This window comes from Marmota flaviventris, chromosome 2 (genome assembly GCF_047511675.1).
Source record: "Marmota flaviventris isolate mMarFla1 chromosome 2, mMarFla1.hap1, whole genome shotgun sequence".
In the NCBI taxonomy this organism is placed as follows: domain Eukaryota; kingdom Metazoa; phylum Chordata; class Mammalia; order Rodentia; family Sciuridae; genus Marmota; species Marmota flaviventris.
Genome location: NC_092499.1, coordinates 63,653,492 through 63,681,196, shown reverse-complemented (window position 1 = coordinate 63,681,196; position 27,705 = coordinate 63,653,492). Strand labels below are relative to the sequence as shown.

Here is a 27,705-nt window from a genome sequence, read left to right as displayed (position 1 = left end):
AATTTTTCATTTCTCTGGTTGTCCACAAAGTAGACTTACACCATTCATGTCTTCATACATGTACCTAGGGTAAGATGACCATTTCATTCCACCATCTTTCCTACCCCCATGCCCTCTCCCTTCCCCTCTGTCCCCTTTGCCCTATCCAAAGTTCCTCCATTCCTCCCATGCTCCCCCTCACATCCATTATGGATCAGCATCCACTTATCAGAGAAAACATTTGGCTTTTGGTTTTTTGGGATTGGCTAACTTCACTTAGCATGATATTCTCCAACTCCATCCATTTACCTGCAAATGCCATGAGTTTATTCTCTTTTAATGCTGAGTAATATTGTGTGTGTGTGTGTGTGTGTATCCATTCATCTGTTGAAGGGCATCTTGATTGGTTCCATAATTTAGCTATTGTGCATTGTGCTGCTATAAACATTGATATGGTTGCGTCACTGTAGTGTGCTGTTTTTAAGTCCTTTGGGTATAAACTGAGGAGGGGGATAGCTGGGTCAAATGGTGGTTCCATTGTAAGTTTTCTAAGGAATCTTCAAACTGTTTTCCAGATTGGTTGCACCAATTAGGACTTTAAGATATTTTAAAGCCACTGAGTCAGCACTAGGCCTCCTTAAAAATATTTTGGCCCACAGAAAGCATTAGGGATGGAATGGAGCCTCCATTGTCTCTTGTCTTGCGTGATTTCTGATTTTAAGTCTGCTGTAGCTCTTCATTCCTCTGTGTGCCTTGTCTCTCTCTCCCCTCCCATCACACTTTTAAGGTTTTTGTTCATTACTGGTTTCAACATTTTGATTATGATGTGCCTTGTGTCTGTCTTTTGTGTTTCTTGGGGTTTGATGAGCTTCTTAGAGATCTGTGGCTTGATAGTTTTAATCAAATTTTAAAAATATTTGGCCATTTTCCCTCAAAATACTATTTCTGAGCCTTGCTACCTTTCCTTTACTCCCCACTCCAGTCAGATTAGTTGCTTGATATTGTCCCAAGGTTCATGCCGTTCTTTTTTCTTTCTTTCTTTTGATTCTCAGTTTTCTTTTTTCCTCTATGTATACCTTTTTGGACAGTTTCCAATGCTATATATTCATGTTCACTAATTTTTTCTTCTGCATTGTCTAATTTTCAGTCAACTTGATCCTATATACTTTTCATTTAAGAAATTTGTATGTTTCTCTGAAGAAGTTCAGTTTGAATTTTCTTTGTCTTCCATTTCTCTCTTGAACAGGTTGAGTATATTTTATAATAGAAATTTTAATATCCTTGTCTACTAGTTCTAACATCTGTATAATTTCTTGGCCTATTCTTATTATTTGATTATCCTCCTAATTTTAGATCATGTTTTGTTTCTTTGCATGCTTGTTAATTTTTTTTTTTTTTTTTTTAAATTGGAGTCCATACAGAGTAAGTTTTACCTTGCTTATGTGCTAAAACTTTTTGTTTTCCTGTAAGTATGTACTTTGGAGCTTTGTTCTCAGGAGTTCAGTTACTTGGAATCAGATTTTTTTCAAGACTTATTTTTATGCTTTGTTGTGGCTGGTTCAGGACAGCCTTTGGTCAAGAGATAAAATGGTCCCACTTTTAAGCCAAAACTCTTCTTGAGTATTCTAACCAATTCTCTTTGTCTTAGGAAATTTTTCCACTCTGGCTGGTGGCAACATGAAATATATCTCTCTCTGAGCAAATTCTGGGAATTATGCACCTAATTCCTTTGGTGGTTATTTCCTCATGGGCATATCCAAGTCAATAGTAGGCCAAAAGCTTAAAGGGATCCCTCTGCCAATCTCTGAAGCTTTTCTCTTTATAGCTTCCTCCTCTCGGTTACTGTGCCTGCAAATTCTAGCCACTTTGACCTCTCCAAATTCTCAACACACTGAGGTTACTGAACTCTTCAGGTCTCTTCCCTCTGTAGCATGGGAACTTGGGGTTGTTAGCTGGGGTACTACCTTTCCCTTTTCACTGCCTTGTGTTGCCTGTTGTCAGATGTCTGAAAATCATCATTTCCTATGTTTTACCTGGTTTTCTATTGTTCAAGAAAGGAAAGTAAATTTAGTCCCTGTTATTTTATCATGACTGGAGATAGAAGTCCCTTAGACTTTCACTTCAGACCTTGAATGTTATTTTTCTCTTGTGTTCATTTGTTGAAACATGGACTCATTCAGACAGATTTATTGAGAGTTCACCCAAGTTCAGATCATGTCAGGTTGTCCAACAGTCATTGAATATCTGCTATGTCTGAAAAAAATGGCATGGCCCAATATCTTGCTATATGTAGTATAATCTGTTACTTTACCTGTATTCTGATGCTGTATTTTCTTAGCATGAGACTTGGCTTGTGTTTCCAGATGTTATCCTGGGAAGCATGTGACATATATACACTTGGAGCCTTCTTCCTGATTGAGGTCCCGTTAAACTTGGGGAGCCAACTGAACTCTTTTTTGGTCCTAATTGATGAGCAAACAGCAAGTGCTTGGCTGACTGCCTTTCCATGAGTCAGGCCCAGACAGCCCTGTGAGGGGCAGAGAAGAGAGCATTATGTCTGTATGGTGGGCCTTACTTACCTGGCCTTACTGTGTTCCTGATACAAGAGACTCTGATAGAAATTAGTCCAGAAGCCCTATCTGGAGAGAAATATCAACATTCTTTCACGAATTTATGATGTTTCTTCCTCATTGGCTCTGCATCTACCACAACCCCTCTTAACATCTTTAGAATAATCCCTGGACTTTATGAAGTTCTTTTGGTGCTACTGCCTGAATTTTGACATATTGGGGATTACTTTTGGCATCTCTGAAGATTTAAGGGAATACCCTTTGATGTGAATTAGTTTCATTCTTTGGTTCCTGAACTAGGGCCTCAGGAACTGAGGAGGGAACTGAAAGTATGATTGGTGTTAGAACTAGAACATGTAGGATTTGGTAGAGCCACTTTGTTGTACAATTAGGAGTTATATAGGACATAGGAAGGGGTCGGGATATGGGACTAATCAAAGGGAAGGAATAATTGACAAATTCTTACTCTGGTTTTTGCCTGGGCTTCACAGTTTACCCTTAACATTCTATAACAAGATTGGGTAATTTGTAAGAAAGAGGACAGGAAGAATCATGATTTGGTTATAAATTAGGAGACTTACTGGAACTCATACAAGATGGAGAACATTTGGAGCCAGAAGATAAGATTCTTGTTTGGGTGAGTGTACATCTCATTGGGGTTGTTAAGCTTCAGTAGATGGAGGTGGAGAACATGCTTCTAGACTCGTTAATTTAAACCTTCGGAGAAAATACTCAGATGACGTTTGAGTAGGAAGAAGGGAAATGGCAGAAACTAGAACCATATTTTTGGAGAACCTTAAGATCTGAGAAACACTAATGGAGTCACTAGTCACTAGAGTCACTGCTTTGACTCTGCCACTAGAGTGACTCTTTTTTATCCCACTAGTGAATCCTGCAGAAGATTTTGCAATGTTGGATAGAGAGGCCTTTTTTTTGTTTTTGTTTTTGTTTTTGAACACCAAGGAAGCATTCAGCTCTCTGATAAGCACCAAGAAAGCATTTAGCCTCTCACTAGCTTTTGCTACCCAGAATGTGTGAAAACCTTAGTTCATGTTAATCTATGGGTTTTCTCTGACCTGTCTAGATAGTTCAGGAAGCCTTAACTAAAATCATTAGGTTAACTGAGAAGACACAATTGTAAGACTAAAATCCACTGTAGCAACTATCCAGTATGTTTTCTCCCTTTGTTTCTAACCCCTCCTCCTGAACAGTTTTGTTCTTATTATGTCTACTTTCTCATTTTGAATTCATGTTCAAATCAATATGATCTGCCCTCACCACTCTAATGAACCTAACTGCTCTTGATGGGGTCACCAATGATCTCCTAGTGGCCAAATCCAACAGGCCTTTTAAAGTTTTTATCTTACTGAACCTTTACTGTATTCGCCACTCATCCCCATATCCTCCTTTGAGTTTCTGCCCGTCCCTTAGCATCTGTGATGCACAAGCTCCTGGTTTCTCTGTATGTTCTGGAGTGTCTCTCATGGGTTTTCCTTCCTCTGTATTCCTCTTACAAATTATTGTTCTCCCCAGAATTCTTTTCTTGACTCTCTTTTCTTCTCACCTCTTTCCTATGTGAGCTCAACTATTTTATTTGGTTTCAACCTGAGCTGTCCCTCAAGCTGAGTGCTCTTAGGGTTTTATACTCATTCCTAATTTGTCTACTAGAACTTTCTACTGATTATCCTTCAAGTACCTCCAACTCAGCATGCTCATGAATAATCTGAACCAAGTTCATTATATTCCCTGCCCACATCTGCTTGTCCACCTGCATTCTTTTTCTTCTGTGGTAGCTTCTACCATCTAGTCAGTCACTTGAACCAGAAACTTCAGTATCTGCTGTGCTGTGGTTTGAGTGTGTCCCCTAGAATTTATGTGTTAGAATTTTAATTCTCAGAGTCATATGTTAATGGTCTTTGGAGGGGAACCTTGGGAGATAATCAGGATTAGATGAAATCATTGAGCCTGTGATTGCACTGGTGGTTTTCTAAGAAGAAGAGGGACATGAGTAAGCTAGGATGTGTGTTAATGGGCTGCCTTGGGACTATATAGAGTCCTCACCAGCAAGGACTCACCAGATGTGGCCCCCTGACCTTGAACTTCCCAGCCTTCAGAACCAGGAGCTTTCTTTTTTTGTACTGGGGATTGAACCCAAGCGCACTTTACCATTGATCTGCTTCATCCCCTGACCTTTTTATTTATTTATTTTTTAAATTTTGAGATAGAGTCTTGCTAAATAGATGGAGATTGGCTTTGAACTTAGCTATCCTCCTTCCAAGTTACTGGGATTACATGTGTGCTCTATCACACCCCTCTTAAACCTTTATCCTTTATAAATTACTCAATTTGTGATATTCAGTTTGGCAATAGAGAATAGACTAAAACTATCCTTTATTGTTTCATTCACCCCATTCTTTTTTTTGGGGGGGGGTGTATGTGTGTGTGTGTGGCCTTTTTTTGTGGGGGGTACTGGTGATCAAACCCAGGGCCTTGTGATTGATTAAAGGCAGGCACTCTGCCACTGAGCTATCTCCCCAACCCCCATCCTATTAGTTTTTGACATTTTCTATAACATGGCACATCAAGGGCACTGCATTAATGAAAAATTGAATGAATGAAACAAAACATTTATTTTTTTCCCTGAATTTAATTACAGTTTAGAACTTTGCCCTTGGTAAAACTGAATGCTCCTGGTTATACTGTAACTTTTGAGAAGGGCATTTGATCTTTGACCACATTAATGTTACATTAAGGGGCTGGGGATATAGCTCAGTAGGTAAAGTGCTTGCCTTGTATGCACAAGGCCCTGGGTTCAATCTCCAGCACTACAAAAGAAAGAAAGAAAGAACAACAAATAAATAAAGTTTAAAAAAAAAAGTTACATTAAGGATAAGATTTTTTTTTTTTTTTTTTGTACTGGGGATTGAACCCAAGGTACTTTACAACTGAACACATCCTCAGCCCTTTTTATTTTTTGTTGTGAGACAGGGTCTTGCTAAGTTGCTTAGGGCCTTTATAAGTTGCTGAGGCTGGCTTTCAACTTGCAGTCCTTCTGCCTCAGCCTCACAAATTGCTGGGATTACCTGTGTGTGCCACTGTACCCAGCAGCTTCAAGAAGACTCTTTTTAAACCAAAAGAGTTGGTAGAGGATTAGTCATTAGAAATGGGTGGGTTGTGTTTTAGGGCTGCCCTAAGGAGCTGCTCAGAAAATCCTTTAAACGTGAGGTGGCTAAGGTCAGATTGTGGTGGCTCCGCGGGTTATTGTCCTTGGTGTTTGTGGGAGCACAAACAGTTCATTGTGGGTGAACTTGCCATATACTGTGGGTTTAATGCAAGAAACAGGCAAGTCTTTTCCATTTTAGCTACTAATAGATTTCCTAATCTTATCCCAATAATTCTAACATAAAGGCTGAGGATATATGTTTAAATGTCATGCTAGTTTATCTCCCTTTTCTTGTCCCTTAAAAAAAAAAACAAAAAAAAAACGACTTCAAGAATCATAGGATTTGGAGCCAGAGGAGCTCTTCAGGTAGAGATTATCTGTCTCAACCCTGTGTTTTCTTTTTTGAGCCGGAACATGTTACCCGGGGGTCTTACATACTCTAGGTAAGCATTCTACCACTGAGCTATGCTCCCAGCGGCCCCCCCCCACCACCACTTTTTTCTTCTATCATTCTTTTTTACTTAGAATATTTGAATTAAACTCAGAGGCACTCTACCACTGGGCTATACTTCTGAAACTTTTTATTTATTTTTTACCACATAGCTGAGGCTGGCTTCAAGTTTATGATCCTCCTGTCTCAGCCCCCTTAGTAGTTGGAATTACAGGTATGTATCATTACATTTGGCTCTCACCCTATGTTTTCAGTACAATGACAATAATAATGATGGATGTGATGACTGTAATGGTAACTACTATTTGTGATGACTCACAGTGTACCAGGCATTATGCTAAGTGTTTTGTGTACATTTCCCTTTAAAATACATAGAAAAGCCCTGAAATAGGTTTTATTGGTACTGTTTTACAAACAAGAAAGCTAAGATCCAGAAAGGTTGGATAACTACATTGGGAGGAGTAGCCAGTTGTGGTGACTTCCGAAGACTGAGGCAGGAGGATCACTAGTTTGAGGCCAGCCTCAGCAACTTAGACCCTGTTTCAAAATAAAAAATTAAAAGGGCACGGGATGTGACTCAGTGGTAGAGCAGCCCTGGGCTCAATCACTAGTAACCCCTGCCAAAAAATATATATATGTATACATACATACACATATGCACAAGTAGCTATTTTGCAGAGATGAAGCATCTTGCCTGCTCAAGGTCAATTTTTCTGGTTAGAAGTAAAACACAAGTAGGTTTCAAGTCTCTTGTCCTTGAACTTAGTTGGGCACATAACTTTTTTTGTTTTGACCTGAGGGTTCATTCTCTGTGGTCATTTTGTCTCATTTTTTGCTCTGCTCCTTTTAATTTCAGTGAAATTGAATGAAATAGAGGGGAAGGGTGGTTTAGAGTTGGGGTTTTTGGTGAGATTTTAAAGTTTATTTTTAAATAGGCAGCCTTCCCAGACTGACTGGGAATGTAGCAGAAGGCCTGAGAACCAGGAAGTGACACAGACCTGTTTATACCATCCCACTTGGTGGCTTTATGAAAGCCATCCACAAAGATGGTAAAAGGTAAACATAACTGCAGCAGACAGTTCCCTTGGGTATGCTATTTTTGACCTGGAGGAGGTATTTCCTACACAACTATAAGTACTTTGAACACCAAAATCTAGCTCCTAAATATACACTGAGTGAAAGTATATAGATAGATCTTTCTTTTCTCTGTCTTGTTTGTTTGATTTTGGGTGTGTGTAGGGGGATGGTGGTATTGGGGATTGAACCCAGAGATGCTCTACCACTGAGCTACATTCCCAGCCCTTTCTATATTTTATTTTGGTACTAGGGATTGAACCCAGGGATGCTTAACCACTGAGCTATATCCCCAGTCCATTTTTATATTTTATTTAGAGACGGGTCTTGCTAAATTACTTAGGGAATTTCTAAGTTGCTGAGGATGGTTTTGAAACTTGTGATCCTCCTGTCTCAGCCTCCTAAGCCACTGGGATTACAGGCATGTGCCACCACACCTGGCTTATTTTTTAATTTTGAGACAGGGTTTTGCTAGATTGCCCAGGTTGGCCTCAAACTTGTGATCCTCCTGCCTCAGCCTCCTAATTCTCTGGGATTACTGGCATGCACTACCACATCTGGCTGATTCTTCTTTCTTTCTTTTTTTTTTTTTTTAATCGTAGATGTACACAATATCTTTATTTTATTTATTTATTTTTTAATGTGGTGCTGAGGATCAAACCCAGTGCCTCATGCATGCGAGGCAATCGCCCAACCACTGAACTACAACCCCAGCCCCAGATTCTCATTTCTAATTACCAGACAGCAACAGTCAGTGGTTGGTTCTAGGCAGACAGAATGATTAGTTCCTGTACCCCAAATGTTTTTTGTGAATTGTTCTTCTGTTTCTTTATCTTTCAGGTAGCTCTCTACATCCAAAACACTGTCTGATAGCCCACTCTAAAGCGGGAGTTGAGGTCCGGGTCCAGTCAAAAGTTTTCCATTTCCTCTCTCCCCTATTGCCCTCTGAAGTCTTTGTTCCTATCCCCTTTGTGTTCCCATAGCGCACTCTCTCTCTCTCTTTTTTTTTTTTTAAAGAGAGAGAGAGAATTTTTTAATATTTATTTTATTTTTTTTTAGTTTTCGGCGGACACAACATCTTTGTTTGTATGTGGTGCTGAGGATCGAACCTGGGCCACACGCATGCCAGGCAAGTGCGCTACTGCTTGAGCCACATCCCCAGCCCCCCATAGCACTCTCTTTTTAAAAGACTTTCTTTTGGGCTCTAGTAACAATTTGAGTACTATATAGATAAATATGTAATTCCTCTCCAGTACACTATGAATTCTTTGAGAATAAGAACTATGTTCCACTTCATCTCTGAGATCACCCAAACTTTGCACAGAAGACAGTCAGTAAATATTTGCTGAATTGCAGTGTAGTTACTGGAAACACAGAGCACTAAGAAGTCAGTTTGAGCAAGCTAGCTTCATGGTCTTTATTTGCAAAGTCAGTACTGGAGCCTGTTGATCTTGGCTCTGTTGGGAACCAAGCAGTAGGGTGTGATCACACATAAGATCTATCTCTAGGGTTTAGAAATTGATTATAGTCACTTGTGCCACACATCTGTTGTGCTACCTAGCCAAATTTGAGGATTTATACCCTTTTTCCTCTTGTTTTATTATCTGCTGCTGCTTTGTCATCTTGTGTTTTTTATATAGATATGTCTTCTGGGTTTATCTTTTTTCCCTCCATGCAGCAAGTGTTTATTGAGCATTCTAGAGCATGGGCCTTGGTCTCTGCAGGCGTTTTTACCTGTGAGTGTATGGCGACCAAAAGCTCAATAGCTCTGAGTGGGCTTCAGGGAGTGTATGCTTGGTTGTCCTGTTCATGGCCTGGGTGTTGATGTATGGGTTCAGAAGAGCCTCCTCGGCTATGGGCTAAAGGGACAGGTTTTCCAAGAAGAGATGGACTGGAGGTTGACCTTTTATTTGGAAAACAAAAGATCAGGGAATCCTTTTTCATAAGGAAAGCAGGAGGAGGAAAAACTTACAGATCCCTTAGATTCCATTTACCCAGAGCATAGGGATATTATCACCTATTTATTTAATGAGGGAGGAAGTTGTGTGTGTAGATATATTCCCTGTGACTCTCAGACACTGTAGTAGAGTCACAAACTGTGTTTAATTTTTGGTGGAAGAGGGATAGTGTTACAAGCTTTAAAAATATTTTGGAATTTGTTGGAAAAGAATCTGGAACTACTTGAGTGCCCATATTTTCAGACACCATCCACCATCTCATATCTGTCTCTTTTTCATCTCACAAAATCCAATGAGATGGGTACCATTTATCCAGTTTATAGATGGGAACTGAAATTAACTTGCTTAAACTACCCAGTTAATAGTATTCATCAGACCAGAGATTCTGGACTGGTCTTTCAGACTCTTTCCATGATCCCAGCCTCCTTGAGCTATTTAGTTGAACTGTTTCCTTTTTCAGATGAGGAAGCAGAGACATCGAAAATGAAGTGTTTGATATAGATAGTCAGCCTATTAGTCCATGTGAAGTTGGGCTGACGGAAGTGGTTTCCTGCTTTCAGGTCTGAAATGGATGGCAGGCTAAATTCTGCTCACAAGTGCTCAGTCTCCTCTCGTTCCTTTCTCATACTGAGCCTCTCTTCTGTCCTTCTTTTGCCTCTTGTTTTCTTTCTCCCTAGGCTCTTACAGCTCTGCTGTGATCCTTGTGTGTGTGTGTGTGTGTAGGCTGGATTTTTTGTTAGCATTTGTTATTTTTGGAAAGCACTTTAGGACACTGTGTACGGATAGCCCATACAAATGTGCTGATGGATTGATTAAACTCTAAGTGGGAAAGTGGACTCTTCCTGGGTTTGCTGCATTGCAGAGAGAGATAGATGCTAGGGATTGGTCTTACAAGATGAAAAGGGAAAGGGACACTCTTACCAAACAATGAGAATATTTTTAACATTTCTTCCTTCTAGTCAGAATTTTTGTTGACTTATTAGAGGAAATACTTTTGGGCCCCTCCTATTCCCTAGAAGACATTCCATATTCCTTAGAATGGAAAGGGCCTTTGAGGATCATCCAGGTCCACCCCTGAGAACTAAGAAGACTGGCTGACTTGCCTGAGGCCAAGCTACTGCTTAGTTGTAGAGCTGGGACCTGGTTCTGCCTCCTACTCTGTTGCAGTCATCCTGTTGTTAGGCTCTAAAAAAGAGGTGTTGGTGGAAGAGTCAACTTAGGGAGGGCATGGTAGTGGGGTCTGCCTGGAGTTCTTGGGGAATAATGTGGAGGGAAAGTGTGATGATGCCCAGAGGGTGCCGTGAATGAATCTGGGGAAGACAAGAATGCAAGGAATATCAAGCCAAGAATGTAGCTCAGTGGTGGAGCGCTTTCCTAGTGTGTGTGAGGCACTGGGTTCAATCCCCAGCACTGGGGAAAAAAACTTAACAATTCAAGAAAGTGTCTGGCACCCTACAGTGGTTTAGGGGGCTTTCGAGGAAAGCTGAGGGTAATTGAGGGTGGTTTTTTTTTTTTAATGATTTGGAGGGTGTAAAATTTCAACAAATTTTATGCCTTTGGGACTAAGCCGGAGATTGAAAGGAAAGAGGTAAGGTTATGTTCTGTCAAAGGATCTCAAATTCCAGTAGAAGAATTTATGGCTGTTTAAACACTGAGGTGTTAATGGCACAATGGAAATAGGATAGTAAGATTGGAAGGAAGTTGGTTGCAGTGGCATGCACCTATAATCTCAGTGACTTGGGAAGCTGAAGCAGGAAGATCACAAATTTGATGCCACCCTTAGAAATAAGGTTGGAGATGTAACTTAGTGGAAGAGGGCCTCTAAGTTCAATCCCCAGCGCCCCCAACCCCAAGTTTGGAAGGAACCATAGATCCAGAGGGGAAGGAAAAGAAGGCATCTACAAACCTAACTTTGGTCTTTAATTTTTGTGGGGGGAGGGTAAGAGATATTTAGATTTTTCCCCCCCTTTAAACATGTAGCCTGATAATTTTAGGGAAAGTGAGAGAAGAGAGAAAAGACATTAAAGGGAAGAAATGGAGAGGTAAGGGAGGGCCTGGTTACACTTTGGTCTTGCTAGTTACTTCTCTTGTCATTCCCTTCTGGGGAACTTTGGACTTCTTGTCCTTATACTCTGAGAGATGTAATTAGCTGGTTAAACTTTTCATATTTCATGAACTGATCTTTGTTTTCTCCCATCACGTGGTAGCATGGGGGTTGATAAAGATGGTTGATGAAAGGAATAAGCTCTCTTCTTCTAGACTCTCACCATGACTAACCACCACCCAGTTTCTGGATTAGTCTGAGGCATGAAAAGGATTTTAGTTGCTTTTGTCTTCCTAGTTCCCTCTCCCATTAATGGATAGATGAGCCATGGGTTAGGAAGATTTGTCCTAATAATTAAATGTAGAAAGGCTAGCTTCTGCTACCATCTGCTTGGTGTGGGGATACATGCCTCTAATCCAGCAGCTCAGGAGGTGGATGCAGGAAGATTTCAAGTTCAAAGCCAGCCTCCGCAACTTAGCAAGACCCTGTCTCAAAATGAAAAGTAAAAAGGGCTGGGGATGTGGTTCAGTGGTTAAGCACCACTGGGTTCAATTCCCAGTACTAAAATAAATAAATGGGAACTGAGGCTGGTTTTACCTGCTCAGCATGTGGGAGCCAAGCTTGACTAAATCAGACTCCACTTGTCTCCACAGAGGAGAGCTCACCTGTACCTCCAGCACTACTGTGGTATTCTCTGCAGGGATAGACTCCAAGGCAGCCAGGCACAAGGGCTGAGAACATCTGGGCCCTGGCTGCTTAGGGAACAGGGTGCCATGGTTGTTTCTTGGCTGGCACTATACTGCTGCCACCTCCCTAAGCTAAGAGCCAGTTTTGAATGTGACTCTAGGGTACCTTTAATCTTAGGTTGTTGGGTTAACCTGGAAGCATCTGTGACAACAGCAAGCAGTAAACCATGTGAACTTTGGGCTTGAGTTGCAGGTTCTCCTTAGCACCAGAAGCCTGCCATGTTTGGCATCATTTCTCAGATAGCCCTCTCCTCTCCTGGCTTCTGGCTAAGACTATAGATAGATGCTCTGGGTCTTCCTAATTTACAGAGCATTTCCTTGCCTTTTGTCCCTTCTTTTTTTTTTTTTCCTGGTCCTGGGGATTGAACTAGGGCCTTACGCATGCAAGGCAAGCACTGACCTATATCCTCAGCCCTGTCTTTTGTCTCTTCTGAGCCTCACTAGAGTCTAGTATGATAGTCAAAACAAACAGTATCCTCACTTTCAAACAAGGGAACAGAGGTAGAGATGAGATAAGTGGCTTCCTAAAGGTCAGATCCATGGCTCAAGGGCAGTGTGGACTACAGGGCTCAGTCAGTCACCCAGGTTTTGCTGTTCTAGTTCACCAGTGGGAAAGGCTAGCTTCTGCTACCACCTGCTGTTGGGTCAGCAGCACTCATTCCCAAGAAAGAAACCTGTAAGGGTGAATGCAGGTTTTCCTTGTCTTCGCCTCACCTGTGTTTTGGAAGGGAAAGCCAGCTGCTCCAGGAAGCCATGGGTTACATAAAGAGAAGTGAAGAAGCCTTGGAGAATTCTGTGGCTGAAAGGCTAGAGAGCCTTTAAGACCAGCCAGCTGGCTGGTAGCAGCTGCTTTTGACCAGTGACGAGTCCTTGCTTCCCCAAAGTTGAAGTATAACACCAGAGAAGCACGCCGAGGCAAGGTCAGAGTGGAAAGTAGAAGTTTATTAAAGGACAGCAGAAAAGACTTCTCCTGGAGGAAGAAGGGGTCCCAAGAGGTGGAATCCGAGGAAGTGCGGTTGTCTCTCCATTTTATAGTTTCTTTCAGTGATGGAATGTAGGTGGGAAGGGCCTAGGGGTGGGACACAAGTGGGCCAAAGAAGTAATCTGGTCAGGAAGGACTTCTGAGTCAGCACCCTCAAGTTTGCTGGGGGCTGTTCATTAACACTTCTTTGGGATGGGCTATCTTCATGTTTACTGGGATGGGCTCTGGCCTTGGGCTTTTTCCTGGACTTCATTAACATTCCATGAGTTGTCCTGCGTTTCCTGGAATTCATTCTCAACATGGCCTCCATTTTAGATCTTACTCGATATTAGACCCGATTTACCTAACTACTACCTAACTACGCTGACTACCTAACTTTAAATCTGGCTTCACTAGGCCCTCCTTTTTGCACATTTATAATTTAGATGTTATATTCCTGCAAAGAGTGCTAGCTTTGAAAATGAGACTTAAGTTTCCTTTTCAGTGATAACTTTTTAAAATTAGAGGATGTGGTCACTAATGTACCAAAAGAATACTGAAGTGAAATGGTTTCTTCCTTCTTTTTGAACAAAGTTTGAACCTTAGTATTTTTCTAGGGATAATGAATACCCACTCTTTATTTTCTGTGGTGCTAGGGATCAAAACTCAGGGCCTCAGGCATGCTAAGGAAGCTCTCAACCACTGGGCTACATCATCCTCCCCCCCCCCCCCCCCCCTTATTTATTTTGAGACATGGTCTCTAAGTTGTTCAGGCCAGCTTCAAACTTACTATCCTTCTGTCTCTGCCTCCTGAAGTAGCTAGGAATATAGCTGTGTGTCATCACACACACCCCCGCCGCCCCATATGCCTGGGCACACATGTGATTTCTAAGAACAGATTCTAGAAGAATTGATAGAGAATGTGTGCATTTTTTGACAGATGTTATTAAGTTGTCCTCCAAAGAGGTCCACATTGATTACAAAATAGAAATTTAAGACTATCATTTGGGCACCGACCTCTTTTCCCCCCACTACCACCAGTTCTCTAAAATCACTGCCAGAGTGACCTTAAATGAATTTGATCTTGTAACTTCCCTGCTTATCATCCTTGTTAGCACCATCTGGTTGTGTTTGGGCGGGGGGGGGGGGGGGGGGGGGGGGGGGGGGCAGAGGGTAGCCTTAAGACTTCTCAGCTGAGCTCTGTCCTTCTCCTGCCTTCTGCCAGGAATGTTGGCTCTCACAGTATTTTTTTTTTTTTTAATTTAAAACCTCGTTTACTAGAAGACATGAAAAAAGATGAAGGCAGCCCACATGGTAGAAGTTATGTTACATAGGCAACAAAGGATAAGTACCCAAAATACATAAAGAACTACAAAACAATGAGAAAAAGGTAAAGCAGTCCACAAGATAATGTGCAAAATGCACCAACAGAAAAAGTTAATGAACATCAGTGCCTCCAGGTTGAGTGCTGCCTGAATATAGAGGAGAGTCATGTTTTTCCTCACACCTCTTCTCTGAGTTTGGTATCATATGTATTACCCTCCAGAAGCAATAGAAAAGTATTACTGAAAATAAAAATAAATAAAAGTAAATAAGTTGTTTTATATTTAGCTACATGTAGTAAAATATCCTATATTTTCCTATATGATTATGTATTTCCTGAGATATGTAGAGATAATATAAAACTTATATTTTCATTTCCTTCTTTTTTATCCTAGCATATAGGACCAGTCATTGCTTCCAAATATTCTATGTGTGTATACACACACACACACACATGCACACACACGTTTTTATGTGTGGTGATAGAGATTGAACTCAGGGCCTCCTGCACACTAGGTAAGAACCACATCCCCAAAGTCATACGCACACACACACACACACACACACACACACACACTCTTTTCTTTCTTTCTTTCTTTCTTTTTTTTTTTTTTTGTTACTCGGGATTGAACTCAGGGGCACTTAATCACTGAACCACATCCACATCCCCAGCCCTTTTTAAAATTTTATTCGGAGACAGGGTCTCACTGAGTTGCTTAGTGCCTTGCTGTTGCTGAGGCTAGCTTTGAACTCTTAATCCTCCTGCCTCAGGGTCCTGAGCTGCTAGGATTATAGGTATGCACCGCTGCCCCAAATACATACATATATTAATATTTTTTTTAGTTGTTGATAGACCTTTATTTTATTTATTTATATGAGGTGCTGAGAATCGAACCTAGTGGCTCACATATGCCAGGCAAGTGCATTACTGCTGAGCCACAGTCTCAGCCCCCCCAAATATATTTTTAAGCTTACCACTTTTATGGAAGCAGTGATCATTTCTACTGTTGTCTCTCACAACCTTCCACATACCTGTGCTAGGTGAGAACTGGTATTCAGTAAGTGCTTAATGAATTTAATTGTGGAGGATATGTATTTTATCCTTTTCCCACTTTCTAATCTGGTAAAGTTTTTATTTCTTAATTTAATTTTATTATTTATTTTTTTAAAATTTGAGACAGGATCTCCCAGGTTGCCCAGGCTGGCACTGAACTCCTGGGCTCCTCCTGCCTCAGTCACCCAAGTAACTGGAATTATAGGTATGAACCACAGTGCCTGGCTTGGTAAAGTTTTTAGACTTTACCCATTTTTTAAACTAATCTCTTTTTTAGGATTGTCAATCCTTCACACTTTATCCATAATCCTTTATATTAGGGTTATGACAAACTGAGAACTGAATATTTATTTACATTCATTGTGGTCAATCATTGTTGTGATGATCCCTAATTACTCCAGTCACTTTAATTCTTGATTTTTTTCTTAAAATAATAGTTCAAAATTCATTAAAAATTGGAAATCCATCATTTCTTTCATATTTGATTTGCTTTAACAGAAATTCTTTACTTCTTTTGTCAATATGATTTGGAGAGAATAGATTAAATACAGGAATAAAATAATGCTCAAGTTGTTCTGTCCTGAGACACTCAAAAAAGAATGTCACACAGTTATCAAAGCAGAGTACTAGGTCTTTGAGGTGCCACTGACTGCCCTGTGGGTTCTGGGTATATACATGTAGGAAGGCAGTTTGCACATGAGAAGAACAGAATTTATCCAGTTCTTTTCAGTGTTCAGGCTTTTTTTTTTTTTTTTTTCAGCTGTCCCAAAAGGAATTTCATTAGTTTTAAACAATCTTTCCTGCAACATTTCATTCCATTAGTTTCATAACATATTTTAGTTTGCGCATGGTTTTTCAAAATATCCTTTTCAATATGCGAGAAGGATAGCTGCCATGTCTCTTCTTGAAAACCATTTTCTTTTTTTACATGCGTGGGTATCAGGTAAAATGGCTCTTAATTTGCTCCTAACTCTTGTTCCAAGCCAGTTATTGATGGGCAGACCTTTTTGGGTGCTAGCGGGCTAGTTACTTTTTGATTCCAAAGTGAGAATTATATCCACAGATATTTCTTCAGATTCTTAATAAGAAGTGTTATAGCAGGGCTCCATTGTCTTTTCCTCTCCACAGAGACATCTATATCTTCAATGTTTTTTAAAAAATTTCTTCTTTAATGATTTTCCTAAACTTTGACAGCATCTTAGAAGCTGATAATATTTCCTCTTCTAAAACTGCTTCAGAGAATTTCCTTTGGGATTTCTTTTGAACTTCACAAAGCAGTGAGCACCACTGTTACAATATTTTTCTAGCTGAATTCTGGGAGCTTTCAGTTTAAACATGACATCAAATTCATTAGGTACAGAAATCTTCACCTGCTTGTAGTAGCTCCCGGTCCCCAGCAGGATGACACTTTTGAACTCAGTTTTTTGCAATCTCTGAAGTAGGTGGGCTCTGACCTTGTTCTGACATGACTGCTGCTGAGATTTCCTTGTGCCTGAGCCTCAACTTCTCCAGCACAACCTGGGGCTTCCAGCTGCACAGCACCTCCTCCCTCCTGCCCATACTTGGGGCTCAGACTGGTGTGCAGGAACAAGACACTTCCGTGGGTTCAGGCGGGGGGTCTCTGTTGGGGAAGGAGATTGCGCCTCCCTAGCTGCAAGACCCTGCCCTGGGAGAGGGCGGACCCCGGGCTGCAGGAGACTCCAGTGTCTCAGCCAGAACACTCTCAGCTTCTCAGCTTGGCTCTACTAAAGCCTGGGGGTGGTGCACCTTTCACGCAGAGATGCCTTTTTAGAACCGGCTCTTGGCGCACGTTCCTGCAGTGCTCTTGGTCTGTAAGCACTGCGACTCCCGGACTGAGCTGCTCTTTGCCACGTTGGGCTGGGCGGCCTGGGGAGTAGAGGACACTGGTAGGGCTCTGTCAGGGTGACCCTTGTACCTTTCTCTGAAACCTTGGGGGTGGCAGCTCCCCCTTTCGAAGTTCTCTGAGTGGCCTTATCCGAATAGGGGGTCCATGGCTAGTGCTGTTGCTAGAAAGAAGAGTTGACTGGGGAAAAGGCCACAGGAGGAGGAACTTGTGATGACAGATAGAAATGAAACTTTAAAATGTGGCGCAAACACAGCGTCTGTGGCCTGGGAACTAGCACTTAGGGGAAACCCACACCTGGAGGTCACATGGAGCCACGTGCTCACCTGATCCACTTGTTTTTGATCCCACCTCCTCTTTTCTCCTTTTTTTTCCTACTAGACACATCCTACACATGTAGACTCAGTATCCCCTCCTCTGAGTAGTCTTTACTGATTGCCTGCACTTGTGCACCGAACACTCAACCACCACCTTGTACATGATCATCCACTCAACCCTTAAATATGTGCTGTGACGTGACATGGCACGGAAAGATAGCATTCTTGATGATCCACAGATTGTTACCTTGAGGAGATGATGACTGTCTCATAGGATTACCTAGTGTGACTGCATCTGAAAAGGCAACACGGTGGGGCACATTGCCAACCTGTCACTAGCCAGTTGGAGCCCTAGGCACATCTTTAACATCTTTGGACTTTGGTTTGGACATCTGTCAATAAGAAGGTGGGCTTGATGAGCTCAAACTTCCTTGCCACTCCCATCTTGTTGGTGATGTAATAAAACAGCAGCCAGGGGTTACTGAGGACTTAGAACAGGATAGGCACTTTACCAAGCACTTTGAACCTAATTCTTACATCAACCCTATGAATTCAGTATGATTTCAGTCCCCATTCCCAGATATGGAAACTGAGAATAACTGAGGTTCTGTGACTTGGGTACAAGGTCACAGTAGAGGAAACAGATTTGAATCGAAGCCTTCTGGTTCTGCCATTCTAAACTACATAAATGTACACACATTCCACACATTTACACATGCATAGTTTTGTGTATTATTTGAGTCACTCACAGACTGTACCACAGATCACTTCACTAACCACCTGTCTATAACTTTAAAGGCTCATCAAGTTGGAGTCTGGGTAAAAGCAAGAGATGAAGATGTTGTGGTTAAGTTTTCAGCAGGAATGGAAGGAGGACCAGTGGCTAGCTCAGGTTTTTTTTGTTTTTATTTTTGTTTTGTTACCAGGGATTGAACCCAGGGGCACTTAACCATTGAGTCCTTTTTTGTATTGTATTTTGAAACAGGGTCTCACTAAGTTGCCTAGGGCCTTACTAAGTTGCTGAGACTGGATTTAAACTCATGAACCTTCTGTCTTGGCCTCCCTCACTAATGAGATCACAGGTGTGTGCCACCATGCCTGGCCAGCTCTGTTCTTAATCCCTGGCTAATGCTTATTTTGAATATGCTGATAACTGTTCTCCCCTGAACTGAGAGAACTCATGTTACTGTTTATAGTTGCCTTCCCTACAAGGAGCATAGATCTGAGTCAAGGCTTTGGGTGTGGAATTAAGATCAGGTCTGCTTCATAGCTCAGACAGCATCTCAGATGTGTCCTTTATTAGGGCTGTGAATGACAGGCTCTCTTATTTATATGCACATACAGCCTTATTACTAGAGAAGGAAATGTGTGAATTTTTTTTTTAAAGGAAGTATAATCTTATTATTTGGAGTACCTATTAAAACTAGAATATATGAGTAGCTGGCAAATGAAATTGAATATAAGTTAACTAAAATATAGTGGGCCCACATTGTAATATATCATCAACCCAGCTTCTTCCTTGAAGGAATGTAGGAAATAACCATTAAAAGTCTTTACTCTGTTTTTATTTTTTAAAGATATTGGTTTCTCCTCTTTTGGAGTCTCTCTGAACCAAAGTAGGTAGCAAGGCTAATTAGCAACTATAGCCTATTTTCCACCCCGTATCACTTTCAAGGACAGCCAACAGACTGTGGTCTCTCTGGTCATAAGTGTATTAGGTGAGTCTTGATTAATTAGCCATTTTTGAGATTCATGGCTGTTGAGTCAGATCCTCAGGGGTTCCTCCTGCCTCTGGCAGGTTAGCAGACAGGTGGGGCCTTGGCTACTACTGCTGCATTCCTTCTCTAGGTGGTATATTTTTCTCTTTAAGAAGATGTGCGCGTGCGCTCCCCCTGTCTTTTCCCTTTTGATTAGTTGAACTTGTTCTGAGTCCAGGTGGCAAAGACAGAGCCTAACAGGTGTAGCCTCTCTGTGTCAACAGCTGCCTTTCTGCTGGAGTCTCAGAGGCTTGTGGTGGGGCAGGGCCTGGCAGTCTGGAAGCCACACTGTGCCTGAGGGATGTCCAGGTGAGCTGGAGCTGTCTCCTAGCCCTATCACAAGAATCTGGCTCCAGAATGGGATGTTGACAACAGTTAGTGTACAGGCCTTAGTGTTTCCAGGCATGGAAAAGCTTCTTTTATACTGTTCTCTTCAGGCAGCAGGGATTCAGTGGTTAGGATTCTTTTAGATTGTATGTGATTATTTGTATGTGATTTGTATGTGCTTGCTTCTAACTTAATGGCAGAAATTTTCACTTTATCCAAGTCCTTGTTTTTTGTTTATTTGCTATAGGTGAATTTACTCCCTGACTGGCATTAGAATTCTTCTGGAATTTTAAATTTTTTCTTTTAAAAACACTTGGACGGATAAAAGATGTGCCATGGCAGGATAGCACCAAAGAGCACCTCAGCATTTGCCGTGGCCTTCGTGGGACATGGAGTGTTCCTTCCACTGGTGATCTTTAGCACCCTGCTTGGAGACGGTTTTGCCTCTGGTAAGTTCCGACCTGCCTTCTGTGTGTGGGAGGGAAAAGACTTCATACCATTGTTTCTTATGGAACCTGGGGTACTCTCTTGGCAGGCAGTTTCAGGGAGAGTAGGGAGTTCGGGGCTTTTCTTTTTTCTTTTTCTTTTTTTTCTTTACTTTTCTTGGGAGTTGTGGGCTTTTGTGCTATGGTGTATAGCAAGGAACCAGTCCTTCTTCGGGACTAGTGAACCAGCAGCAGGAGGTGGTGTGGAGAAACTGCTGGTGATAACATTACCTCCCCTCTGCCCAGCTGTTGTTATCATCAGGCAGGATAGAGGTGTAGGACCCAGGGTCTGATGTCCAGGCAAGGAGGCAGGCTTTCATATCAGACTGCCAATCTTCAGAGCTCATTTCTAGCTTGCTCTGTGATGCTGAGCAAGTTGCTTTGCTGCTGTGAGCTACAAACCTCCTCAGCTGTAATGGGACAATAATAGTTACTACTTCACAGTGTAGTTGTAAAGATTGCTAGGATAACATAATAAGCACATAGTGATGGTTCACTCTTTTGGTTTGTTGTCTTTCTTTCCTTTTTCTTGGAGTGAGTGCATAGTTGAGGTATTGTGATTTAGTCAGAGTAGGACCTGGTAACTGACTGCAAACATTGTAATCTTGGGCAAGCCACTTAACCATTCTGTGACTCAATTTCTCCATCTGTTACATGAAGGTCTCTTCTAGCTCCCACAGTCTATATTCATGATTCTAAGGACTTTCTGTTTGAAGATGGTGAGCTAGAGAGTCCCTAACAGAGGTTAGAAATATAGCAGTGAGCTCTTTTGAGTTTTTAAAAGGTCCTTGTTGCCTTTGAGGATGGTCAAAAGACCCTTCTAGCTTCTCTTTGTGTGGTCCTCCAGACTTGGCATCCTTTTCAGAGAGGACATTTTCCAGTGTGTCCAGAAGGCTTCTGGGGGATGTTCCAGAACCTTCCTCTGTATCTGTGAGTCCTAATGTTATCACTGAGCTCAGTAGTAATGGTGCCCCTAACAGACTTCCTTAGAAAGACTTATATGACTGGTTCATCAGAGTTTCCCCAGGAAAACACTAGGGATCTTGTAGATTAGGTTCTGGAATGGGTGGCAGGGCAGTTACACGTTGTATAGAGTCCCTATAGTGTACTGCTGTCTTTTCTTACCTTTCTATTAACTTCTGTCATCCATTTACCCAACACATAACAGATAATGGGGTAAGCTCATCTAAATCTTATTTTTTTTCTTCTGAATTATTTGAAGAAATATTTTTGTTGTTGTTGTTTTATTGTAGCCTTCCCATGTATACACCACACATGTATACATTTCCTTTTCTGCTGCCTCTCCTTCCACGCCATTCTGACACCAAATCCAAACCTTTAGTCTCTATCCATGAGGAACCCTGGCACAACCCCCAGGGCCATGATGGTTGGGACCCCATAGTATGGGCATCGCGGTTTCAAAGGGACATAAGACCAGACTATACTAGTGTGTAATAAAACGAAGCAGGGCCTACATTTATTGGGTTACTCCAAAGCTAGAGGAATCCTCTAATCATGGTAATTATAGAACCACAAAGTGTCTTGTACTCACTTCTATATCTCTGGAGAAGAAAAGTTAATAACTACGGACCACAGCCAAAGCTTGCCCTGCATCTGCTTTTACTGGTGGGAAAAAATAAGAATAATAGTATTTCATGACATGTAAAATTAGATGAAATTCAAATTTTAGTGTTTGTAAATACAGTTTGGAACATAGTAATGCTCATTCATGAATACATTGTCTGTGTCTGCTTTTGTGCTACAGTGGCAAAGTAGACTAGGTGTGACAAAGACCATGTGGCCTACAAAACGTTAAATATTCAGGCTTTAAAATATTTGGTTTTTAATAAAAGAGGTACTCCCCATCCCTAACCATCTCAGAACAAATGATGCTCAATAGATATGTGCATGAATGGAATGACTTTCGGAGCAGGAAGGACTTGACAGGGCCAAGTTGTGCTTCAGAGGTTATGCACTTGCCTAGATTCTTATAGCTCTCGGTAGGGCCATGACAGAACCTGACTTAGTGCCTGGCACACTACTGCAATCCTCCTCTTCCAGAGCTCCTCTGGGAAAACTGCCCTGGAATGTTAGGGAGCAGTATTAGTGGCAGAATGTCAGAAGTCTTGAGCTTCTTTAGCTTTATTAAGCCATCCCACCTACCCCTACCCTCCTTTTTATTGGCTCCATGCTTCACTTCTTCCATTTCCCACCCCATTTTCCATCTACCCACACCTTCCCACTTTCCACCCAAGGTCTGCAATCAATTATCAGGTTCCAGACTGGCTGGATAAAGGGATTATTATTCTCCAGTGTGGAAAAATGTGTGTTTGTAGTGTGGGCTCAGACCAGGATGGGAAAATAGGCTCTGTTGTTTTCTTACCCCTTCCCTATTGAAAAGAATACCCCCCTGCCCTGACACCCAAGCCCCAAGTTTTTTCTGCTCCTCAAAGCAAGGTATAGGTAGGGAGAGAGGTTTCACTATTACTTAGATCTAGTGCTTGAAGTTGCTGCCAATGTTTTCCTCTGTCTCTGGAATGACTTCTGGGGGAGGGAGGTGCCCACCCTTGGCCTAAAACTCAGAGCACAGCTGTATGACTGGGTCTGCCACAAGCAGCATGCCAAGCAAGTTTGCCAGGAAAGCAAGACTCTCAGATACTGGAAAGCCAAGGAAAAGCAGTTGCATTCAGGAAATGCCCCTTCTTCCCCTTCCTGTGTTTCTTACCTGTTCCTTTAGCTACTCTTGAATGCCCATTCTGGGAAACATTTTTTTTCCCCCTTAGTACTGGGGATTGAACCCAATAGTTTTCTACCACTGAGCTATGTCCCCAGCCCTTTTTATATTTTCAATTTTATTTTTGAGACAGGGTCTTGCCAAGTTGGCCGGGCTGGTCTTGAATTTGTGATCCTCCTGCCTCAGCCTCCTGAGTAGCTGCATTAGTGTGCACAACTCCAGAAACATTTTACATGGGGTGCTTGTAAAATACTTAGCCTTCTTCCCTAGTGAGCTTTGGTAGACCCTAAATGTGCTCATATCCATGCTCATTTTGAGAATTCCAAAGGACCATAGGTTAATGGACCTCCTCATGGTGGCAACTTGCCCACAAGTCTCTGATCATAAATAGCACAGTCATGCTCCAGTCATGGTATTAATCTCAGGTTGAATAGAAAAGAATTATGTGTTAAGGGCATTTTGAGAGTTCTGGGGTAGAAACAGCTCATATTGCAGGACCAGTTTCCATACTATTTTGTCTTATCTACAATTTAGGATTGAGAGTTGTAGCAGAGAAGGTGTTAGAGGCATTGACCAGAGGTCCAGTTTTTCTGTTGGTCTTTCCTTTAAATGGGGAAAATTCTTGAAGATTCCTTTTTAGTGGCAAAGGAAATATATCTTATTTTTCACATCCAGTCACACCATGCAGTGGGAAGAAACAAGAATTAAAAATAGATGTATGCACATGCTACACAACTTGCCTTTCTTGGACTGGGGAGGGACTAGGATCCTAGCTGTGTAGCAGCCTCTCCCATGTCTCACAGCTCCTTTACCTGCTATAACCTTAGGTGAATCACTTGACCTTTTCATGCTTCTTACAAAATAGAAACAATGATCCATCCTTAAGAATGTTGTTGCACAGTTTAATAAAAATGATTGGAGGGTATTTGGCATGTAAAACATGCAATGTAATTCCCAAATAACAACAACAGAGTTGGTATGTGACCTATTGTTGAGTCACATAGTTCAGGAGCCTTCATGCAGATGACGTCCTTTCCTGTCATAAAAACACAACTGAGCCAGGCATGGTGGCATACGCCTGTAATCCCAGGATTACTCAGGAGGCTGAGGCAAGAGGATTGCAAGTTCAAAGCCAGTCTCAGCAACTTAGTGAGGCCTTTAGTAACTCAGTGAGACCCTGTCTCTAAATAAAATACAGAAAAGGGCTAGGAATGTGGCTCAGTGTTGAGCACCCCAGGATTCACTCCCCCGATACAAAAAAAAAAACCAAAAAAACGCACAACTGAATATGCAGAGTCACTATTTGGGTTGAGGGTAAGGAATTTAGGAGCAGGTGTCAAATTTGACCAGTGAGGAAAGTTGATTATTTCAGGAATCCCCTTTGCCTTCCATAAAGCTCATGTTTGCATAGCTTGATGATCTCAATCCAGCAGGCCCGCTGACTCACATAAAAAGCTTTTGCTTTGCATTCTCTCTTTCCCAAACATATTTACTGAAAAAACTCAATATTTTCTTTGTTTCTGATTTTTCTCCCCCATTAAAATGTAGCCATGACACATTGGGCCATGTTAAATATCAAGGGAAAGCATCAGTATTCATTTCTGCACAACAAAATGAAAAGGCCAGTCACTTAGTTTTATTTGAAGATGGAAAATCATGAGAACCAGGTTCTTTGTGAGATGATGTGGTTTTCACCCTCAGCATTACCATGGCAGAGAAATACTGGTGGACATCATGGCTCTCCTCACCATCTGTGAAGGGACCTGGAGTCAGGTGATATACACTGAACTGTGGGGGCAAGACAGATGAGAAACTCACATGTGTAGCCATCACTTAGGTGTTAGGTTCTGTACTATTGCCCTGATGTAAGCTCTTAGAACACATAGGCTAGGTGGTCATGAGACATTTTACAAAAGAGAAACTGAGGCAGAGATGTTAGATTGTTTACTTGGAATATCATTGTAAGTGGTAGGGCTGGCTGGGGTTTATGACCTGTATCTTACTCTGCTGCTCATTATCTTTGCTGGAACCATACTATATGTGCCGAATGGCAGGCATCTGTTTCCTGATTGAAGTGCTCAGCCCTGCCTTCAGAGGATTATTCTGACAGAGGAAAAAGACCCTGTCTGAGCTGGATGTGATAGCTCATGTCTATAATTCCAGCTACTTGGGAAACTGAGGCAGGAGGATCCATAAGTCAAGGCCAGCCTGGACAATTTAGTGAGATTGTCAGCAACTTAGTGAAACCCTGTCTCAAAGTTAAAAACAGAAAGGGCTTAGTGGTAGAGCACCCCTGGGTTCAATCCATAGTACTGCCAAAAACAAAACAAAAAAACCCCCAAATAACCAAAAAACAAAACAAACAAACAACAAGAACAACAACAACAACAAAAACCCTGCATTCTTTCCTCACGGTTAAAAAAATATATAGGAGTCATCCCTGGGTTACCATGTTTCTTTCTCTAGTTATTTCTGTTCTCATCCACAATAGCCCTTGGTTGTTTGGTTCCACTTCGGGCACAAGGTTTGCCAAGGCACTTCTATTCTTAGAAAGGAACAATAGGGACTATAGCAAAGTGTTTGCTAAATGAGGATGTAGTTCCCAAAACATCTGCAGAGCATCTTCCTGTCAGCTGCAAACCCGGCTGACCAAAGTGATGTAATCTCTTCATGGGATAATTAACCTGTGACTATAAAAAGACTTGGGGATTGTGGTAGGAGGCTGGATGTGTCATTATAGGGCTTGTTGAACCCTGATGTCACGAAAAACATTGAGAAGTTACCTTCAGCAGACTAATTGCAGTACATTACAAGTACATGGTACTGCCCTTGACAGTAACTTTCTAACAAAAGAGCCTCAGAATCTATGAAACTCCACACTTACTTGGGTCTCATTGGGGTTAAACCCCTCATCAAACACAAATTTGGAGAAGTGGTGTTTCATTACCCTAGTCTAACCTGCCAACTTGGATATTATTCTTACCTGTCTAACTCTTCCAGCAAAAGAGATTCACTGGGTGCTGCTAATAAAAAATTAGGGTTGGTACTCTAGGTAGGTTTCCAGATGAACTCTTTGCATTAACTCTTACCACTAGAAGATTCCATTCTGCAGTGTCACTCAGAAGTGTGAGCCTAAACAGCTCTCCCATTCCAGGTGGCCCTGCACTGGTATGGCTGGTTGCCAGGACTATGGCCAGATTAGAAGTGACCTTGGCCAGTCTTATGTTTAGCTTTGGGGCCCAGAGAGACAGCAGCATTTAAAAACAACCTTTTCTTTTTCTTTTTGTTGTTAGAGCTTCATTGGATTCATCCTAACAAACTCATACATGCATGAAAATCAGTTTCAGCTCACGATTCCCCCATTTTCCTTCTCATCCTCCCTCCCCTCCCCCATTCCTCTTTCTCTACTCTGCTTGACTTCTTTTTGCTCATGTATTAATTTATATTTGATGATTATTCTATTCGTTTCCCCCTTTCCTTTTTTTACTTTAGCCTTCTGCCTATGAGAAAAAAAACATTCTATCTTTAAGTTTCTTGAGTTTGGCTTATTTCATTTAACGTGCCATTCTCTATTTACATCCATTTACCAGCAAATGCCATAATTTCATTCTTTTTAATGGCTGAGTAGGAATCCATTGTATATGTATACCACAGTTTTCTCCATTCGTCTATTGATGGGCATCTGGGTTGATTTCCATAATTTAGCTATTGTGAATTGTGTTATTATAAAAATTGATGTAGCTGTGTTGTTGTAATATGCTGATTTTAGATCTTTGGGGAAAATACCAAGGAATGGGATAGCTGGGTAATATGGTGGTTCCCTAGTTTTTTGAGGAATCTTCATACTGCTTTCCAGAGTGGTCATACTAGTCTGCAGTCCCACCAACAATATACAAATGTACATTTTTCCCAACAATCTTTTCAGCATTTATTACTGTACATATTCTTGGTCACTGCCATTTTCATTGGAGTGAGATGAACGCTTAAGTTTTGATCTGCATTCCCTGATTGCTAGAGATGTTGAACATTTTTTCATATATTTGTTAGCCATTTGTGTTCCTTCTTTTGAGAAGTTTGTTTAGTTGTCTTTCCCATTTATTGATTGGATTATTATTATTTTGTGTGTGTGTGCACACATGTGTGCTAAGTTTTTTAGTTCTTATTTCCTTTTCTGTGCTGAAGTTTGATGGCATCCCACTTATTGATTCTTGGTTTTATTTCTTGCACTTGGGGATCTTGTTAAGTTCAGTGCCAGAACTTACATGATAGAGTGTTGACCCTATGTTTTATCTAATAGTTATAAAGTTTCTGGTCTAATTCCTGAGTCTTTGATCCATTTTGATTTGAGTTTTGTGCAGGGAGAGAAAGAAAGTTCTAACTTCATTTTTCTGTATCTAGCTATCCAGTTTTCCAGCATCATTTGTTAAGAAGCATGTCTTTTCTCCAAGATATGTTTTTGGCACCTTTGAAAGACAATCTTTTTGGGGAGTCAGTGTGAATGAGGGGTGCTCTGGTTGTCGACCTCATTGACCTTACCCTAAGCCAGTTTAACATATGGAAATCTGAACTAATTGGAAGATGAGGGTGAAATTATTTAACTTTTTTTATAGGATTGTCCCTAGAATTTTTCTTCACATAGCTGTCTCTTGCCTAGTAGAATAGGATCCAATTCATATACACTTTCAAATAAGCAAATGTCACCTACAGCTTCTGTGGAACCACTGAGATTACTAAATGTAGCTCAATATAGCTCTTATTATGCTTTACCTCCCTGCCTTGATTTTTTTTTTTTTAAAGAGGCAGCATAGTGTGATTAAAAGCACGGGCTCCAGTTGTGCATACTGGCACATGCCTGTAATCCCAATGATTTGGGAGGCTGAGGCAGAAGTATTTCAAAT

The 27,705-nt window shown here is 41.3% G+C and overlaps 1 protein-coding gene and 1 pseudogene across 2 annotated transcripts in view; one reads left to right on the top strand and one right to left on the bottom strand.

The window, feature by feature from the left end:
- The window catches only part of LOC114088093 (cyclic GMP-AMP synthase-like), a 48,257-nt pseudogene extending 30,590 nt beyond the window's left edge, over positions 1 to 17,667 (bottom strand).
- Susd6 (sushi domain containing 6) overlaps positions 1 to 27,705 on the top strand; it is a 105,293-nt gene that overhangs the window by 30,461 nt on the left and 47,127 nt on the right. Inside the window, exons 2-3 of one of the 2 annotated variants that reach the window (XM_071607926.1) lie at positions 8,297 to 8,366; positions 19,836 to 20,037. In XM_071607926.1, coding sequence (XP_071464027.1) covers positions 19,917 to 20,037 — 121 coding nt within the window. In that variant the 5' untranslated portion in view covers positions 8,297 to 8,366; positions 19,836 to 19,916. The remainder of the gene's footprint in view (positions 1 to 8,296; positions 8,367 to 19,835; positions 20,038 to 27,705) is intronic. The other variant, XM_027929452.3, reaches the window with a different exon arrangement.